This window comes from Micropterus salmoides, unplaced genomic scaffold (genome assembly GCF_014851395.1).
Source record: "Micropterus salmoides isolate LMB-PRFRI ecotype aquatic unplaced genomic scaffold, ASM1485139v1 Ms_hic_scaffold_14, whole genome shotgun sequence".
Taxonomy (NCBI): Eukaryota; Metazoa; Chordata; class Actinopteri; order Centrarchiformes; family Centrarchidae; genus Micropterus; species Micropterus salmoides.
Genome location: NW_024040485.1, coordinates 9787041 through 9807489, shown reverse-complemented (window position 1 = coordinate 9807489; position 20449 = coordinate 9787041). Strand labels below are relative to the sequence as shown.

The window sequence follows — 20449 nt, the reverse complement described above, 5'->3', positions numbered from 1 at the left end:
TGATTTCTCTGAAGCTTTGATAAGCTGTAATAAATAATACTGATCGCCATAACATAAACCTATAGTACTGTATATTATCCAACAGACTGTTTTTATGTTGGGGAACATTGAGGATACAAGAAAACTTTGACATGAGAATTTACAGTGGGGAACAATACTTTCCAATTCTTGACTCCATAACCTGTAAACGTTGTTGGCATCTGCTGACATGCTGCTTCTCTTTTTCTTCTCTTCTTCAAGGGTGACATCCAGCAGCTGCTGATAGTGGCAGACCCCAGGGCAGCATATGACTACTGTGAACACTACAGCCCTGACTGTGAAACCCCCAACCACCACGACACCCCCCAGGCTCAGGAACCTGAGGAAGAGGTCAGTATGTGGAAGGGGAAGAAGGCAGGCAGCGCGGAGTTGATGTCTGGAGGAGGGGGAAGTATGAGTGGTTGTAAAGAAAGTTGGATTGGGGAGAGAGGGGGAGGGAGAAATTGTTATAGTGAGGAAAGGAGGGAGGGGAACAGGGAGGGAGAGAATATGGGAGCTGGAGTTGGAGATTTAGAAGGATGATAACAGGAATTTGGAAAGAGGCTTTTAGACTTGGGTGTTGTTAGTAGAAGTTATGAAGCAAAGGATGATGTAAGAGAATAAATTGTGAAGCTTGGATGGATAACAATGAAGTAGATGAAAATGAAAGACAGAGGAACTGAAATTTGAATTCTCACTTTTTGTGGAAGGAAATTATACTATAATGATACTGCAACTACATATGTGTTATTTTTTGGCTTTGGACATATCTGTGGTAGTAAAGTCTAAGTTTTAAGCCTTCTAGGCGTTTGCCATGCAACAGTTTAGTGACATTTTAGGGCTGTTTTTGGTAGGAGATGCGCTGTCAACTTAATTGATGTGTTGCTGATTGGAGAATGTAATAGCCTTTTATAGCTCACAAACATTGATATTTCCCCCCTTTTTCAACTAGCATACGTAGCAATGCTTATGTGCTGTTAGCAATTTAAGGCTTCTATCCCATTGTAACATTTGAAGGACCCTTCATGCTGTTAAATTTGTGTTCCACATGGAAGCTAGTAAGCTAGGCTATAGCTCCCACTCGGAAAGTAGAAGCTGTTAGCTAGGCTTGCTAAAGTTAGCCTGAGTCCCACCAGATGTTACTTTTTGTTCATGTTATTTCAACTGCTGAGTTATCAGCACCCCCTTCACACACAGTGTTGTGTTAGCCCCACATTATACAAAGGACGGGGTCTCGCTAGTTTTAGCATCTGTCCTTCATGGGTCCAGTTGTGGTGATGGCAAAACCCCTACTGTCAAATCTCACAGCAATATGTTGCCCTGTAACCTCAGCACTAGACTCCATGTGATTCAAATAAAGACATGCAGTAACCAGAATAACATAGAGACTCTCTCAGCTGGTTAACTGCCTGTGTCCGTTGGAATTGAAGCGATTTTATGAAACATTATCAGTGTATATTGCTCTAATCAATTTACCTGTACGGACATCCAAAAACAGAAATTCACCTCTGGAGAACACTAATGTAGGAGGCACTATGGCAGGAAAAAAAATAACCTAATTTTCTTCTTTTTGGTAGGCTACATATGGTACAAATATCATATCTACTGATGTCTTAGCAAAAATGCAGGCTGGGAACAGAGGGAAGGGGGTTGGGTAGTCTGGGTTATTTGAGATACACCAGCTAAACACATCAAGTTTCCCTGTTTCCCCACCCCAATTTTGAACGTTTTTCCTTTAACCGTTTTATAACATAAACAGCGGCCTGTGTCAGGTTATAGTAGGCTAATAGTAGATAACATTTGTCCTGATTTAAGCAAGTGCATTTTAAGTCTGCTGGAAAACCTACACAAAAAAGCACAAAATATTCTCAGCATAGGCCTATTGTGTGATCTTAAAACATTTTACAAACATTCCTCCAGGCAAAAGTACTTTGACAGAGATAGACTTGTATGAGTTCCTGTGTAAACACTAATCTGTCGCTTTCTTTAGTCTATTTTTTTTGCTGGTGGAAATGTATCAAAATACGTCACATGTTGAGTTTGAACCCATCTTTTGAAATTAAAATTGTATTGACCAGCGCCAAAACATCCCTTGTAGCTTCTTAGCCAGATCTTTGTGTCAGGGCCTCAATTTTTCTTTTTCATCACCAGTTTTTGTTATTTTGCTGTTTCAAGCCTTTTTGTCGGCTGACATTTTCCTTCAGTATTTCACTAAATAACTGATGAGCTCACACTGGAAACTTTTCCTTTTTCCCTGCCACGAAGTCTGAGCCCACTTTGGAGTGGCCCCGTGATTTATATCACTAACGAGTTCTGCAGGCTCTGCCCAGACTCCCAGGGAAATTTAAGCTTTTCCTTCTCCAGCTAGACTCCCAGTACCTGGAAAAGTAGACTTAAGTCCCTGGTTCAAGAAAAAAATCAGGAACCGGTTCTCTATTTGAAAATATTGGCTGTACAGTGGGTACCATGTCCTGGAAAATATTACTTCATCATCAAGTTACTCTTCAACGCCAAGACAAGAAGCTTGTCAATTCTAAATAGACAGCAGGGAGCAGTTTGGATGCAAGAACATTGTAAATCTGGTTTATTCATTGTTGGTTTCTGTACAGTTTTAACAGGAATGTTTTTCTTACATTCCAACTCAGTATTTTAAAGAATTAATTTCCTCCCACACAACTGAAAATAATCCAGAGGACAAATCACCGCTGTGGAAGTTCAAATCGCACTATACCATTTTTTGTAACTGTAAAAATTGTTTGTGTAAGTTCAGGTCTGAACTTCTATCCCTCAGTATTTCTTAAACTGAAGCACTACAATTCTACAAAATAGTGGAGCATGGCTATGACGATAGCCTCTGAAGATGCTCCTTGACCTAAAGCACGCTGCCTTTGCAGTCGTCAGCCACATGTCTACAGCTGGGTTAAAAGAGGTAGAGGGAGTGATGCAAGAGGAGGAAGGGGGAGCTCTTTTATGAGCACACTTCAGTATTTACGCCTTTCATCAGAGCCTGCGGTGAAGGCCTTCAGCTCAGCCAAGCGCTTCAACACCATAAATCTTTATAAATCCTTCCTTCCTTCATTCTCTATCTTCTCTCTGACCCTCTCCTTCTCTCCTCTGTCAGTCTAGTTGGTATGGCCAGGGCTTCTCTCTTGTGTGACCCCTCTCTCTCACTGGGCCACTGAATGGAGGCCAAGCCAGCACTGCAGCAGCCTGTGGATCTTGTAATATTTTTATGAGTTTAGCAGTCATCCAGGGACTAATATTTATCCCTGTGCTGATAGAGCGATGCATATCAGGGGCCGGTCTGTTAACTTAATCTACCGCGCCTCTTTTTGACAGTGTTAGTAGAAATTTAAGAATAGGGCAAATCAGGAGGAAGTTTTTGACGTTAGGCTTAATATTATATGGTTTGTGGGCAGTGAGCCACAAAATGGCTGTCAACTTTGGTGATTTAAAGGATTAGACTTATTCGCTTTCTTGCCGAGAGGTCTATGAAAAGATCAATACCACTCTTATGTCTGTATGGTTAATATGAAGCTTAACCCAGGAGACGATTAGCCTAGCTTAGCATATAGACTTGAGGCAGGTGGAATCAGCTAGCTCTTTAAAATGACAACTTAAAATCTTTACATTGTTTAATGTAATATACAGACAACATATAATGTGTTTTTTAGTGAGCTTTCGAGATGCTTGTAGGCAATCTATTCAACTCTTGAAACTGTCGAACTTTTCTTTAAAAGAATAAAAACAAAAGTTTGACATTTTCAAAATTCTGTCTTATGTCATTACATCAAACCGCAACATAACACACAAAACAGACCACATTTTAACTGTCTTGGAGATCCAAAAACAAATGTTCTGTTTAAAAAACAAACAAGGTAACACAGAGACTGGTTTAATGCGCCAACATTTTTTAACAGTGGTTTTACCCCCTGCTACTGTATTCTGTATGTTCCCCATAATTTACCAACATGTGTTGAGTCAGGACAACTTATGGTTTCTGTTTTAAAGGGCCCTTTAATGAATTCTCATGGCCATTATTGGCATGCAGAATTAAGCGGTAGAGGCAGATAAGTTTTCACTGGCATTACATTAACCCTCCAACATCCTGTTGGAAGCAAACAAGAATCTTAATTGCTGTTTGCTTGGTTACACACAGAAACCTTTCAGTAGGGTCATTTGAGGCTCAGAGGGAGGATTGCTGCTGTCATCCATATGCAAAATTGTTCAGTTTTCTTATATGGATGTTATAGTTCATGTACTACATTTGAACATGCTATTTCCAAAATAGCATGATGACAGAAAATCTTTCAATAGTTTAAGGGTTTAAAATTTGTTTTAAACTGTTTTAAGAATAATAAGCTCCTACATGACATGTAAATAACTTGCAACATGTCTCTGAGACATTGTGCTGCCTTATTTACATGATTGCACTAATTAATTGATTGCACCCGTCCCTTTTTCCTTACAGTACACTAACTATGACTATGGTGAGTTTTATGACTACACTGAAGGAGAGTTAACCACTGATGCTCCCCCAACTGAAAGAGCCAAGACTGAGGTAACGCTTGACTAATTCAGTTATCATGGATGTTGCCATGAATAACACATATGCAAGCACTTGATCTCTTGTTGTTAACCTTGTCTCTCATTTTCAACTATCTCTCTTAACCTCTCTTTCTCCTTTACTCTCCTCTACTGTTATAATTGGAGGATAATCATGTCACCCTTATAATCATCATGTTCATGGTGCTGTGGAAAGAAACAAAAATAGATATGTGCATTAACAAAAGCTCCCGAATGTAACCTAAATTTGGATTAACCAATCTCAGATATGTGTAATACTTTTCTTGTGTGCTGCCTGATCTTAGACAAATGTGGATGAGGACTACACGGGTGAGTATGACTACACCACAGTGGAAGGAAATCCGCCTGAAACCCCCACTGATACTGCAGGACAAGGCCAGGTAACCTTTTAAATATGCATATTGTTCACACAGCTCAAGATTTGCTTCATGAAACATGTTTGATAACTGTGTGTCTTCAGTAAAGTACAGTATGAAATGATAATCAAAGCTAATAGCACAAAGACATTAAGGATTATTTCTGGTTACTCATATGCCACATATGAAATATCAAAACCGTCATGTTGCAAGATTTAAAATTTGTCCGGAAAATTGTCACTGTACTGTACCAATTTATACAAAACCGTCAGCAGATTTTAAGGACATTTTGAAATAATATGAGATTATATGGTAAAAAGCTGTGACAAATCCTGGCCAGTAAATGCACTTTCTAGAAAAAAAATTATAACATCTGTAGATAGTTGGTCTATAACCTCATTTGGTATTATAATAGAAGAATAGAATTATTTGTACTCTTGATTTTTGTGAAATTAGAAAGGTTCAGACCACAGAAATATTTGCCCCGTGGGATAAACTTTTTATTATAGTGGAAAATTATCTGTGCATCACTGACTTTAAACATCCATTCATCCAATTACCATCCAGATTCCTATTTACTGGTTTATAAAGAAATTTCAGTAAAACTATCTTGGCATCACAAACAACAAAACATATTTTTATTATCGTCGTTGGAGGTTGAAACCCAAGAAGTCCTCACTAAGATCAAACTGCTCTCTCTATTTCTTTATTTCCATGAGAAAGCACCTCTATCAAATAGAGTCTGGAGAAAGGCCCAAGCAGGAAAATGTTGTCATTTAATGAACCGTAACCAATGGAAAATCAGGAGAAAGACGCATCCCCTATGTTTCTGCCATATCCCGAATTTGGCAGATCCTGTCTTAATTTGTGCTAAACCATCACATAAAACACAACATAATGAGGAACATTTGGGGGTAAAACTAAAACAATACGGCCGTGTGATCCGGCAGCCAAATGTCTGGTGAATGTATTGTGATGCACCTTGAGGTGGATAACTCAGCTTCAGTCAGCTTTAGACATTACATTAATTTTAAATGACAGGCTAGAAGACTAACCACGGATACTAAACACATGCTGCCCAATGTTGGAACACTTGTCTGATTACTGTGGACTGTGACGAACTGGATAACTGTTAGAGAGTCATATTGCTCGAAGACCTAACACAATATATAAAAACTATTGGTGGATGCTTTTAATAAAAGTGTGTTTCAGGATTGTGTTGCCAGTGGATAGTCCAATATTACTGCTGTGCTCCATTGTCTGCACATGCATTTTTATTTCTTTTTGAGTGCATTTTACACTGGGTGTGTCTTTTTATTATTGTTAGAAGGTACTGTATTTTCTGCTGGCTCAGCATGTTGTTCAAAATATTCACCCAGATTTAGTATAGTAAAATGGACTGGTGACCTAAACGTTGAGAGTTTAAGACCTGTGTTTGCAAATCCTGAAAAAGGTACCTGATTCATTGACTGTTCCGAACATGGAAGCCTTTTACAGAATGTTTAACCTCGGAGCAAAGTCTGATTTACATGGCAAAGCATGTAAATCAAAGTGCAGTTGTTCCTGTACAATCACGTTTCCTCAGTGCCTCCGATTCTGTGCAAATACATGATTCTTAAACATATAAACATCTTTCTAGTGTTTGTTTTTCTAAACAGCACTGATTTTTACAAATTTGGTTCAGAGTTTCACTTCATTGGATCCTTAATAGTTCTAGTTTGTGTAAATGTTTGCATTTGACCTTTTCACTAATATTGAAGTATTTGAGGCTATGCAGTTAAATTTCCTCACTAGTCTGTCATACTGTAATTATACTGCATGAATACATTTGACAATATACACCATTTCTTTTTCATATTTTACCATATTTTACTGTTTTTCAAAACATCAATGTTTCAATAGTTTGTATTTCAAATTAATACTGCATATTTTGTATAATACGAAATATGATTATAGATGTCAACACTGCCTGATGACAGACATATGTGGAATTTCACATATGTTGAGTTTTGGATGTTGTCCCAAATTAGACACATGTTTGTGTGCACAGCTGTTGAACATTCCATTAATGGTGTTTCACTTTGTTGGTGTGCAATAATTTCAGTATAATAAAGTACTAAATACAAATGCTTTGACTTTAAATCGTGTTATCAAAAAACATGTGAATCATTGACGCTGTTCACATGGCTCCACTTCACTAACCAAACCTCTATGTTCCCTCCCATCTTAACAACCCCTGCCCCATCTTTGCGATGCCTGGATTGATGCCAGAGCTATGAAGGTGAAATAGTGGATGATTACATCACCGGTGTGGAACAGGTTGGGGTGGACCCCACCCCTGCTGTGGAAACTGCCGCCCCTGTGGACACCAAAGAGAAGGTGGATCCTGCCACTGACGTGTATGAGTTTAAGGAATATGACCTGAAGGAATATGACAACAAAGAGTTTGTAGAGAAGCCATACGAATATGGTGATTATGGCGACTATGGCCCCACTGACGCCCAGCCTACATCTGTAACATATGACGGAGAGTTTGGCCCTGGTGTTCCAGCAGAGACCGACATCAGAGAGAGCAGTGTAAGTGCCAGAGTGATTAGTGGTGACGGGGTTAGGTGGGTGTGGGTTGGGGGGGGGGGGGGGGGGGGGGGGGTATGGAGGTTGTGGTCAGGAATGTGGAAAGATGGAGAAGATGCTGGTGGCATTTGTTTCATGGGTTGTTCATGGTGCCCTTTTTGTTTGTAGTTTCTAATGGCATCCGGTCACAGCTTTGAGCATTCTGCATGCAGCAAACACAAATACTCCAGCAAACATAAACACACACCTTGTCTATCTAAGGCTCCTACAGATAACCAGATGCGGACCCAGCTGTCATTACAGACACGCCCTCCATAACCTCTTGGCCTCAGTGACCTTTGCTGTTTATCAAAGACATGCTTCTCTGTGGTTATCCCACCAAAGATCTTTGCAGACTTTGCAATGTTTATTTCATCAAATCCATCTCGATCAATATCTAAAACCAGACACAAATATATGCTGAGCCAGTGTCTGTCATGGCTTGTGTCAAGCCCTCTTACTTGCCTCAGGATCCAGATTCTCTGGCAGGAAGTGACACAGTCCCTGTCTGGATGTTGGCTTGAGATCTGTCTGCCTTGGGTTAGTCTGAATCGCTCTATTAGTGCTCTCCACTCTATAATGTCAGGACACTGCAACCCTGCTCCATGACTTTCTCAAAAAGAGTTTCCTCTTCAGGCTAAACTGTACAATCTAGTGGTTTTTGGACATACTGCTCTAGGTGGTTTGTGAATTCTTCTCATGTGAAGTCATTGTGTGGATAGTGTCAGGTAACGACCTCTGCATTTGTGCACAGTTGGGGTCTTTTTTTTGCAGTTCATAGCTTTAGGGAAGCTTAATAAATAGAAGTCTAAATTATAGCTTCTTGCAAAGTGATTCTTGAGGTTAATTTTTCCAGCATGCAGGAAAAAAAATCTGCTTTACGCCTTCAGGACTACCTAAATCCTTTAAAGCATGCAGAACACTAGTCAGCATTTTGCCATGCTTTTCTTAGCAGTTTTGTTGGGGCTTTAAGTAACCTCTATAAAAGAGAAGACACCCAACAGGACAGGGCATCTGCTGCTCACTCGCCTCAGTTTTTCCATTTTGGGCTTTTAGACCATTTCTGCTCTGCCTTTACATATAAATGTCTGTCCTGTTACTGTGTAAAAAACTTACCTGGTCTGTCTTGTGTAGATGGGCGGAGGTCAGAGTTACCTGGGAGAAAAAGGAGAGAAGGGTGAACCTGCTGTCATTGAGCCAGTAAGTGAAGTATTACTCTGCTTTGTTTTGTTTTTTTGCTGACGATAAACCTCACTGAGGAAACATCAGCTCTGTCCAAGCTACTTTTTTGGGCCAGGTTAAACTGCCTATGTTGAAATTCACATTGACATATGTAACTATAGGATGCTTGCTATTTGCTAAATAGCTGGAAATGACCGAAGATTCTCGGTTATCCAGGTCATAGTTATCTAAGGAGGGTTAAATCAAGGGCAACTGGACTTGACTGAACACTTGATTGATCTTCAAGTCCTCAAACTAACACGTCATTAATTTATTTAACTAACCCACAGCTAATTTGATAGGCCATGTTTTGTAAACTTTTATCTAGCAAGCTGTTTAGCTGTCTGGGTTAGCTAGCCAGAACTCCATCTAACTGTCTTATGGTTGGTTGCGCTGTTATTTTAGCCAACTAAATGTTTACTTATTTCAAAATAAGTGTCGACTGGCTTTCTTATCAACTGAGACTTTCCAGCAGTTGCACCCAATGATTTATACATCTATAAAAGTCCTGCATCAGATTCTCTGCACATTTTCTTGAGAATGCTTTACATCCATATTTATGTATGTTTATTTATTTCAGTTTCAATGCAACTGAGCTATAGATTTATTTCACTAAATCAGATACAAACAACACCATAGACAAAACAACTGCAGGCTACATAAAATGCCACAGTACCTTAGTTCTTTAAAGAGCCTTAATGTCCCTCCTCCCATACCATCTGTGCCACCACAGGCTGTCATCCAAATCAAACCACACACAAATACATGCACATTATAGAACATCAGATAACTCATGCATTGTTAACATCTTAAGCTTGTAGGTATAAGCAAACTCCTCAACCTCAAACCCAAAGCACCCACTGTCTCTAACTTTCCCCCCATTCTCCTGTGAATTTACAGGCTGCCCTATAATGCTACTGTATCCACTCTTTCCTTTTTTAGGGGATGCTTATAGAAGGACCCCAAGGACCCCCCGGCCAAGCAGTGAGTATCACGTTCTCCCACACTCCTGTCTGCCTTCCACAGATGGAGAACAGCTAAAGAGGGAAAAAATGTCTTTATGGAAAGAGCATCAGCCCTGATCGCCAGTGAAGCTTGAGTTGGGAGAGACAGTCAGAATGTGTATTTGTGCAAGTGTGTGTGTGTGTGTGCAAGAGAGAGAAAGAAGGGGGGTTGGGGGCTGTTTTATTTTGAGGCTTATTTCTTTTTGAACCCATGTCTTTGCTTCTGTCTTTGTTGGCCTATGTATATGAAATACTGGATAGACTGACTGTGGTTGGAATGCTGGTTAGCAGCAGTTCGGGATATAATATGCTAAGTGTCTGTGTGTCTGTGTGTGTCTGTGTGTGTGTGTGTGTGTGTGATCTCAGGGTATTCCTGGTACCCCAGGATTGCAGGGTCCCCCAGGTCCTGCAGGAGATCATGGTGAGAGGGTAAGTAAACACATTTCACAGCTGATTACAGATGTTTCTGAGAAGCGCTGTCACCCATTCTCCAATCATCGCAAACATTTAGCAACAAGTTTAATTTTCCTCAAAGAAGAATAAAACAAATTTGTCCAATTCCATTTAGGTTCAGATAAGTTGTATATCAACTGAAACACATACTTTTCCCATCTCTAATTGATACAGAATGTACTGAAATACTAACTTTACCAATTCATCTTACTTGTGGAATTATGGGAGTCAGCACATATATAAATGCCCCTGCATGTGTGTTCTTCTTACTGGATAGCTGTGAAGTACAGTGTCAATGCCATACACTGAATAATACAATTGGACGCAGCTTGTACTGCAGCAGTAGGGGGGATTAGCGACGAGTGGTGCAGGGAAATGAGATGCCCATAAACTGCCAATATAGCAACAAAGAAAAGTTCTGAGAAACAGCTATCTTGCTATGCTACAGGACTCATGACAAGTTCAAGGAGTTTGCTATAAAATATGTAGATGCCTAAACTTTCTCAAACCCCTTTCCCAGCACCGTGGTATTCCACTCATTTATTTGATTGATTGGATGACACAGAATTAGTGCCTGTCCCCTCCAGAAGGCTGGATCTCAGCTTGTTTTTCCCAAACGTGGTGATTGCCCCGCACCCCTCTTTCATCACCCGTTTAGCACATCTATGTGTCTCTGGAGGTTAACCCTTTAATTGCCAACACAAAAAAATACCCTCAAACACGCCTCCTCCGGTATGAACAGCAGGCGTTGCCCAAACAAAAGGCTTATTGTTCCACAGGGTCAAACTGATCAGAAAATATTTTGTTGGTCCAAAAGTCTTTCCCCCTCCCTTCATTTCCTCCCATGAGAAACAATCTTGCTGAGGATTGACAGGGGGATTAAAAGTGACTCTTTCCTGTAGTCTGGTGGTTTTCCGTTGCGCAGGATCCGCTTGGACTTAACGTTTGATCGGCTCATTTCTCTCATAACCACCGTCTGCCTCCTTTCCACTCAAACACCACTTTCCCAGCCATGTAGGACCGCCATTAACGCTAGATGTCGCTATACTAACTATACCAGCAATGGATGGAGAGTATTTACCACCTCTGGGAAAAGGCAGATGGGAACACATGGCATCAATTTGAGCCAGCAGTCTGAGATTGCTGCACATAACAAGAATGCTAAATAGATCCTGGTTTGTCAGGAAACACCGGGTACTACTTAGTCTTGATCTTTTTAGATACATTTTTTGTCTTTATTAAATTCAAATCTAGTCTCCAATACAATTTGACTGTCTATCTGTATTATTCAGCATGAGCAACTTGTATGCAATTATTTTGCTTTTTGGTAGTGTTTAGCCACACATGGCTCCAAGAGAGTCCTTCGGTTTGTCAGCAAAATATCCCTGAATAATCTCAACGACTTAGTTTTGTTGATGGATTCCCATGAAATTTGGTACAGACTTTCATTGTCCCCAGAGGACAAATGGCTTTTCATTTGGCACCAAATATGCTTTTCCACCAGTCCAAATGAGAAGATTGTCCTAAACCTCAGTCTCAGCTGTGCTTTGACCTTAATGCAAATGCACAACACTTCCCATTCTTAAACTTACAGTTGTTAGCATGTGAAAATGCAAAGGTAGGCTTGTAAATATGCTATGCTAAAGATGGCATATTAGCATTAACTTTCAAACACCTAGCCTATAAGCAGAGGCAGAGAGAGCACAGTCTGACAAGCTTAGTCTGAGATGTCCTATAATAGCCACCGTGATAAAGATTTATCCTTTTAAATGTATGTAACAACATTATCTCTCATCTGGTGCCACCCATAGGCCAACCATTTTTGCCCCACTAATGGTAAGCATCTAAGAACAGCAAAACTCTCTCTCTCTCCATTGATCAGCCAGTTGTGTTTTCTGGAATTTAATGAGCATTATAGCCCCATTGGGCCATGACTGTGGATTTTTAGTCTCATTATAAAGTTGGTGCTCTCCTGCAGCCAACATCCCTAGGCCAGCTTAATGGAAATACATTCTTTGTCTTTACTTGTGATTGAATCCCCTGTCTTATTCTTCTGAGTAGGATTAGTCATTTATCTCTTTGGAATAAGCAACAACAATGAAGCAAAGCACCTTCCCTTTGAAATTATTGTTGTAGATAAAGAAGGGGTTTGCTGTGAAAAGATTAGTTGTTAAGTCTTTGCACTGTTTTTGTTGTTTGTTAGTACTGTTATCAGCTTTTCAGTTCAATTTGCAGAGCTCCTCCAGGGGATTATAGAGAAATAATCATACGAAAATACATGACTGGCTTATTAACAACCACATCTAATTAATTGTTCCTAGCAACATTCACAGACTGGTATACAAGCCAGCGAAACAATAGCTGATTGTTTGAATTCAATAGTTTGAGGATGTGTTTGTTAACAATTCTATAGAATAGCATTCATTTTGAAAATAATTATTGTAGTTAATGGGGATGTTTTATACTTGTTTGTTTTGTTACTGACCTCAGCTCCAATTGCATTATACATTTCACATTGAGAAATGTTTGTACTTAGAGAAGAACCAACTCTCTCTCCCTCTTCTGATTCTCCAGGGTCCTCCAGGGCGTCCGGGTATTCCTGGTTCAGACGGTATCCCTGGGCCTCCAGGTACCATTCTGATGCTTCCAGTAAGTCCTGCCACTCTCCACATGCCCCCTGGACTGTCTGTCTTATTTTCCTCTCATACTGTACACCCTTCATCTTAGGCACAACCCTGTGAACTTGCTTCATTTAGTAAGTTTACCTCATAGCATCACCCGTAGTATAAGGGATGGCAGCCTTATTTTCTTTGGGTTAAAAATCACTTACCTTGTAAATGTCAGCCAGTGCAATGGAGTGGAACCAGTGACTGAGGATTTGAAAGGCTTGGTGACACATATTTATGTGTGTGTGTGGGTGTGTGAGAGAGAGAGAGAGAGAGAAAGAAAGAGAGCTGCCTGTGCTTGTGTGCCAGCATATGTATGTGTGAATATGTGTGGCCTGGTGACAGCTTTACAGTTTAACAAAAAAAGATTTGAACACACTCGCCATGGGAGATCATTAGATGTCTCACTCTGTAAAAAAAGAGACAAGTCAATTTGCTTTTAAGCAGGTTTCTATTTTGTTTGTTTTTTTTGTTTACAGTTCCGTGCGGGTGGTGAGGCGCACAAGGGACCTGTGGTTTCTGCCCAGGAGGCTCAGGCTCAGGCCATCCTCTCTCAGGCTAGGGTAAGTATCAGTGGTGAATATGACCCCAGTGCCTCCTTCTCAGTTTAGAGGATGCTTTACTATGATTTGCTGTGTGTCAGTTTACCAAAAAGTTTTGTAAAAGGAAAAAATGTAGTGACCCAGAAAGTATAGTAAATAATAAAAAGGAGGAATCATTATTCACAAGTCCCGCTCATCCCATAAACTGTCTGAATTCCAAAATATGGACCTGTGTCAGGTTAGGTAGTACATAAAGCCACACCAGATGTTCACACTCACTCAGGGGTCCTGATAACCATAGCACTGTTTGAAAAAGAGCTTGAATATGTGGCTGTAAGCAAGGTGTGATCTATAGTGGGGACACATGGAGATCATTAAGTGTTGTACAAACACTGAATTTTCACAAATTCACAACACTCTATGGAGCTGGAGGGTTGTCAGACTGGTGTTTAGTAATGTCTTGAAAGCACTTGTCACCTTTCTATATTCGTCTTTTATGCCAGAGGTTTGGCCCAGGCAACAAAAAAGAAAAAAAGCATGGCAGGAGTTGCGAGTTCTTCAAAATGTAAAGGCAAATTGTTGATCTTGTTGAATTCTCTTTGACCTATTTGCGCTGTGGAAATGTTACCTCACACCTGCAATTGACAACCACAATGCAAATGTAACTAATTTGTGTGATTTGGTCTTAAGTGTAGCCTAGGGCGTGAATTGTTTTCCTTTGAATTAGCAAATTTACTCATTCACTAATAAGGCTGCAAATAAATCCCAGACGACTTCTTTGGCAGAACAAGACTGTGGTCAACAATGAACAAGAACAAAGTAAAATACACAGCTTTAAAGGGGAGGGAGGTTTTATTAGTGAATTAATGTATTTATTCTTTATTCCTTTTTAGTGTTTAGCTCAGTTACTTGAGTGAATGTCAATTTTAATGTTCCATACCACGTTCATTTTGCAATATTAGAATAATATACAAACAAAAATGTGCACATGGCGGTCTTCATTTTGAGATTTAAAAATAAAAATAAAGCTGACTTATTATCGGAAGTTTTTTATCTATTTAAACTATCTCCATCCGGCTAACAACAGACACTCTGACACCCACTTAAATGGTGCAGATAAACTAAATGCAAAGAAAACCTCATAACGTGCAGACATGCCTGCCCTTCAAATACAAAACGTACAGTACATTATCAGAATCCTTCGTGTTAGAGGGGGAAATACTGTTTTTTGATCCTTTCAATTTGTCTAGACAGGTATAAATGCAAGGGTGTCAATATTGTCAGCTGACCAGTTGGGGTTATGGGTTGTTTCTGTCTGATCCACAGCTGGCTATGAGAGGTGCTCCAGGGCCAGCAGGCATGACAGGAAGATCTGGTCCTGTGGTGAGTAGCTTTTTAAAGCCTTCTACCTGCAAACGCAGACACACCATTGGTCTAGTTATTGTAACATCCATTCGTTTCACAGTTAGGTGATTAGCGCCTCTTCCTGTGAAGGATTCAACTCCAGGCATTTATCATGTCCTTACGCCTGTAAATGCTCACACACAAACCACCCTCCTCCCTAACTGTCTGTGAGCAGATTAGATTCTGTTCCATCAACATCCACCCAGAATAATTTGATAAAAATAAACAAATAACAAACCTGTTTATTTACATATATATTCCTGATAGTTCGGGATAACGTCCCGCACATTCTTAGCTGAAGCCTTCCTCTTGTTTTGGGAGCGTCCTTCACACAACCAGAGCCTTCATGCCTTTCTCAAACAACACATGAATGTTCCACCAATTCGAGATGCTCCAGGAGGTCTTTCTGTTTTATATTCCCAATCCAAGTTTGAAATCTTGTATTATGTGTGTTTGGATTTGCATTGAGATCTAGTCCAACGTAGACTACAGAGAAAGAGAGAAATGATGAGATGACAAAATATTTGGCTTCAGTGCCATATTCATTCATTAAATCTTGTGCCTGTGTGTATGTTTAAAAGGGACTTCCTGGTGCTCCTGGACTTAAAGGTGACAGTGGCGATCCTGGGCCACAGGTGAGTTTTTTTGTTGGTGTTTTATTTTTTACTCTGCATTGTTCAGTGTTTTATGCATTCGTGTTTTCCCCATAGGGACCCAGAGGTCTTCAGGGTTCGACTGGTCCGCCAGGGAAAGCAGGAAAAAGGGTAAGTGTTCTTTCCAACTAGGCTCAATCAGAAGGTTTGTATACTTTATTATTTTATTGATTTATCTCCTCCAGAGCAACACTGTTTTGTAGGATCAGAACTGAAGAATATGTTTAAATTTCTAATATTTCAAGCCAACAAGGGTCCAGTGATCAATGCTACAATGCCCAAAGAGAAGAGCCTGTCTAGTTTCAAACATGGCCTCATTTCAAATAAGTCAGCTGCACCCAATAATCATCTCTGCATCTTGTGTAAATTCATTAAGTCATGTTTATGCAACTATAAACTAGTTAGAAAAATGAAAACATCTTCCCTGTTTTGTATTCTCTAAAATCCATCCAAATATAATTGAGTATTTTTTTAATGTGATTTCCACGTAGCCTAACATGATATTCGCGTGTTCTCCAGGGTCGAAATGGAGCTGATGGCGCTCGAGGAATGCCAGGAGAGGCAGGGTCCAAGGTAAAGAACACACCAGGTTATCCAGTAAACCAGTGAGAGGCTCTGGGATGCATTTGAAAAGTTGTTCCGCCAAAGTGATCGATAGAGCTAACCATTTGTTACTGTGCTGTTTCAGGGTGACAGAGGTTTTGACGGTCTCCCTGGTCTTCCTGGAGAAAAGGGGCACAGAGTAAGTATGAGGAGAGGTTTAATGATGTGTGTTTTACGACCTTGCCCATGCTCCAACGACTTCTACATGTCTCCAGAAATACGATCCTACAGTCTTTTATTTTTAGACCCAAATCCTCATTGTTCACAGTCACTGCCGTCCTGTACTCTGTCGTTACACCAGCATCACAGCTGATTGGTAGTTCAAAGGCCACCTCCCATCCATCCCATGTACACTCCAGTGTTGACAGATTTGAATTCTGAACCAGTGGAACTCATTAGGGCGTATGACCCACTTATGAGAGGTGGGACCGACTCCAGAACCACTTGGGCTGTGTGTAACCAGCCCTGGAGGCGAATGAGGATTGCTGAGTTTGGTGTTTGTGGAATTTGGGCCTGTCGTATAGAGCTGAAAGAGAAAGGACAAGAGATCACAGAGGGGTATTTCTAGACAGGCTGTCATCTCTTATCCTATACTGAGTAATTACAGGGACACCAGAGGTAGGCAAGCCTGTATAGAGCGCTACAAATAGTGGTAACCATCGAGGTCCATGCCAATTGTGGTAACTATGCTTGCTGTAGATTAAAGGCAGTTTTGTTTCTCCCTTTTAAACATCGTTTCTCTATGTTTTCTGAATTTTTGACCCATATATTTTTCTAAAAATAAAAAATTAGGAACAGTTTTCTCTTGTGGCTGCAGGGATGAAGCTTGTTAACTCTTGTGATCTGCCCCTTCCGCTCTTTGCTGATATTCCTGTTTTGTGATTTTTTTTTTCCTTTTTAGGGAGAACACGGTCCTACAGGTTCTCCAGGACCTCCAGGAGAGGATGGCCCACGAGTAAGTAGATCATCATTCACCAAAGAACTTACCCTTTTTTTCAAACGTCTTAAAACTACTCTATATTGATAAATAACACACAGTTTCTCTTTCTATCCAAAGGGTGAAGATGGCCAGGTTGGACAGAGAGGTGTGGCTGGAGAGAGTGTAAGTGTATTTATTATTACCCGATGACGCAGTTGGACCAGATTGTTAAACTGCATCTTATTTAATCAGGACAAAGATAAGGAAGAATATGATAAATATATGACCATCATTTTGCTCATTTCCTGTGCTGCTGCAGGCCGTATCTCCTTATTCCCTCCTCCACATTCACTTTGGCAATTATTTCAACACACAGCCCTCCTCTCTTCTTGCGACTGTAACAACATTCCTGTCTGCAAGGACCATTGTGTTTGAAAAGTCAACCTTGCCCAGGCAGAATGGAAATGTGTTGTTCTGTCATTATCCAGGAGAAAATACCATATTCTACCTGGCTCAGTTGAAATGGACCATGCACTTGCATGAAAAAATGGTTGTTTCCAGTCAACAACATTGTCCTTTTGAAGAAATAGTTGCACAGCATTTCATCACACACGCTATCCATAAGATGAAAGAGCACAGTAAGTGCAATGACTGTAAGTGCACAACTTTAGATTTTGAGATAAGATGTTACTTTAATGCTCAATTCCCCGAAATGCACCTGCAGTTACCACATGTAACCACAAGGGGTCAGTATTTTCCACACTTTGTCAAACCAGTTTTAAGTATTTTCAGTGCACCTATAATGTTCAATATATAATGGCAATTTTTTTATCGTCTGCTTATTTCTAAATACAACGCATTGTTACAGACTATACGTATAGTTATTATTTTACATGGTTTTCTTTAACTTGTGCTTGTCTTGATGTACAGGGTCCTCGAGGTTTGCTTGGCCCCAGAGGGTCTGCAGGTCCTGCAGGACAGCGTGTAAGTACACCTCCTATATCACTTGATTCTTCTACTACTCATAATTTGTGTTCTAGCTCAACGAGATGGCGACTTTCATTGTCAAATTCTGACATTTTCAGGGTCTTCCTGGACTTGATGGGCAATCCGGTCCCAAAGGGAACATGGTGAGAAAAATTGATCATTTTTAAAATCTAGCTAGAGAGAGATAAAATCACATTGTCAGAAAAGGGAGTTTTCCTGCGCACATATGTCAAAACCACCTAAGCAATTACCATGTCATTCGGCCTGCCTGAGGCTGATTGCAGGTCGGTGACCTTTTACCCCTGTGCAACATTACATGAATGGAGGTCATAGGTAATTTGCGGATTAGAGATGGTAGATGTAGGAATTGTCTTGTCATAGTTGTCAGGCATTTCCCATAACTACAAAGCCTTCTGACTGAAGAGGCCATACGCTTTAGTAAGGGATGAAACCGAAAAGCCTATCTGTGCATGTGCTGCATTCTGCTTCCCGGAGGTTCTCAGTGGGACGTTTGAATGAGCGTAACAGATCATTGGTCAAGACAGCTGGACAAGCCCACGCATTAGTCTGTGGTCACTGAGTCACTGAGTCGAAGAAAGCACCTGTTAAAGAGACAAAAAACAATATAGGAATATGGTGTGCTTCTCATTAGTGTCTCCAAAGTTTGTATTGATCTCTCTAAAAACCAAAGCAGAACACTTGAAAGTATAGTACACAGTAGTAGAGCTTCCCAAAGGGTTTATAAACCCTCACGGTACACATACCAGCCTCTAACATGTGGATGTTTTTAAGACATCCTTAACAAGTGAGGAATCCAAATGTTTTTACTGACTACCTTTGGATCCTTCCCAACATTTTGCTCTTAAGGCCCTGCTGCTAACAACAACAGTCAGGCAACCTAAAATTCTCTCAATCCAGCATTTGTATTTAGTTTTGTTGTAACAGCTGGAGCAGACTGCTTCATAAGGGTCTTGCCTGTTTTTGTATATATTTGGTTTGTGACACACTAAATCTCAGCAGGAATACCAAACAACCCACCATTCCAGTTAGTCCTATTAGCCTTAATCCATACCCAGATGGCTCTGTAGCCCCGGAGCATGTATTTAGATAAAGCTGTATTTCATAGCAGACTCTGACCAGCCACCAGATTTCAGGACTGGCTTTGATGGAGACTAAACATAGCTATGTATTAGGCCAGAAACCAGACAGCTCTGCTTCATGAGCCAGCGTATTGCATTTCTTTTCACCATGTGCACCTTTTTGTTTCACAGTCTTGACATAGATTGGAATAAGCTAGTTCAGCCAATCTATCTGTGCAAGGTCACCCAGAATTTTCACTAACCCAAGACCACAGATTTGAAGTGGAAACGTAAATTTCTTAACATCTAGTACCTTGGAAAAAAAGACTCTTTAAGGTTTGCGCCATGTTGCCCCATAAATTAGTCTTCTGTATTCAGAAGTAATAGAATAAATGAACTTAGTGTCTTGCAGTGATTGGAAATATTAATTGCATCTTTCTCTTTCTCTTTGTTATGTACAGGGTCCACAAGGAGAGCCAGGGCCTCCTGGGCAACAGGGTCTGCCTGGTCCACATGTAAGTTTCTTTTCTTTCCTCTCGTTCTCTCCGTATCTGTCTCTTTTTTTAAACCCTGTCTGGTCACTCTGTCTCTCCTGCTGTGTCCCCCATTCTCTGCTCTCTTGCTCTCTGTGCTATCTGCCTCAGTCTGTCCTTTTCATGCTCCGTCGTTGCAGCATTATGACATTGTGCAACGGGGAGAACTCAGGGGAGAACTCAAATGATCACTTGCACTCCTGTTTTCTTAATCAAACGTCCACAGGCATATTATTCTTTTGCTCTATTTCCTTTTCCTTCTTTCACTCCATCCTTCACTCCATAAGTTGCAGCCAATCCGCAAAACTGACACCAAAATAGAGCAAAAGACTCTCTCTCCTCCTGAGATGAGACATTGTACTGATTTGATAGCACTTAACCTGATTACGGTGTCCAGTTGGTGGCCCAGTGAAAAATATTCCATTTTGAAGTCATCTCTAAAACAAAACAGTACACCCGATGTTGTAGCCAGGGCTAAATGACTATTGCCAGGTGAGATTTCCAGTCCTGCTGACACTCACAGCCTGGACAGCATGGCATCATTCGCCTGGAAAGTATTAGTAGGGACCTATCCTGATGGTATACAGGTTGAAAAAATTACTTCATTTTAGTTATACCTGGCCAGAGGAAGATTGATGCCTTCCAGGGAAGGCATTGGCCCGTAGAAAAAAATAACAAGGCTTTCTTATTTTAACTGTTAATACTTTTTTTATTCCTCATAGGGTGAATTCTTTAGAAGGTGCGTGACTTCAAAATGACTGTAGAAAAAGAATGAACCTCCCTGTGGACAGAACTGAATAAGCAGCATGAA

At 40.4% G+C, this 20449-nt stretch overlaps 1 protein-coding gene across 4 annotated transcripts in view; it reads left to right on the top strand.

The window, feature by feature from the left end:
- The window catches only part of LOC119901832 (collagen alpha-1(XI) chain-like), a 116783-nt gene that overhangs the window by 53732 nt on the left and 42602 nt on the right, over window positions 1–20449 (top strand). For 3 of the 4 annotated variants that reach the window (XM_038717541.1, XM_038717539.1, XM_038717538.1), the window contains 19 exons: window positions 241–369; window positions 4490–4579; window positions 4890–4985; window positions 7233–7538; window positions 8709–8774; window positions 9738–9779; window positions 10166–10228; window positions 12827–12901; window positions 13398–13481; window positions 14787–14843; window positions 15446–15499; window positions 15575–15628; window positions 16037–16090; window positions 16206–16259; window positions 17022–17075; window positions 17178–17222; window positions 17970–18023; window positions 18125–18169; window positions 19567–19620. In XM_038717541.1, the coding sequence (XP_038573469.1) occupies window positions 241–369; window positions 4490–4579; window positions 4890–4985; window positions 7233–7538; window positions 8709–8774; window positions 9738–9779; window positions 10166–10228; window positions 12827–12901; window positions 13398–13481; window positions 14787–14843; window positions 15446–15499; window positions 15575–15628; window positions 16037–16090; window positions 16206–16259; window positions 17022–17075; window positions 17178–17222; window positions 17970–18023; window positions 18125–18169; window positions 19567–19620 (1476 nt within the window). The remainder of the gene's footprint in view (window positions 1–240; window positions 370–4489; window positions 4580–4889; window positions 4986–7232; window positions 7539–8708; window positions 8775–9737; window positions 9780–10165; window positions 10229–12826; window positions 12902–13397; window positions 13482–14786; window positions 14844–15445; window positions 15500–15574; window positions 15629–16036; window positions 16091–16205; window positions 16260–17021; window positions 17076–17177; window positions 17223–17969; window positions 18024–18124; window positions 18170–19566; window positions 19621–20449) is intronic. The other variant, XM_038717542.1, reaches the window with a different exon arrangement.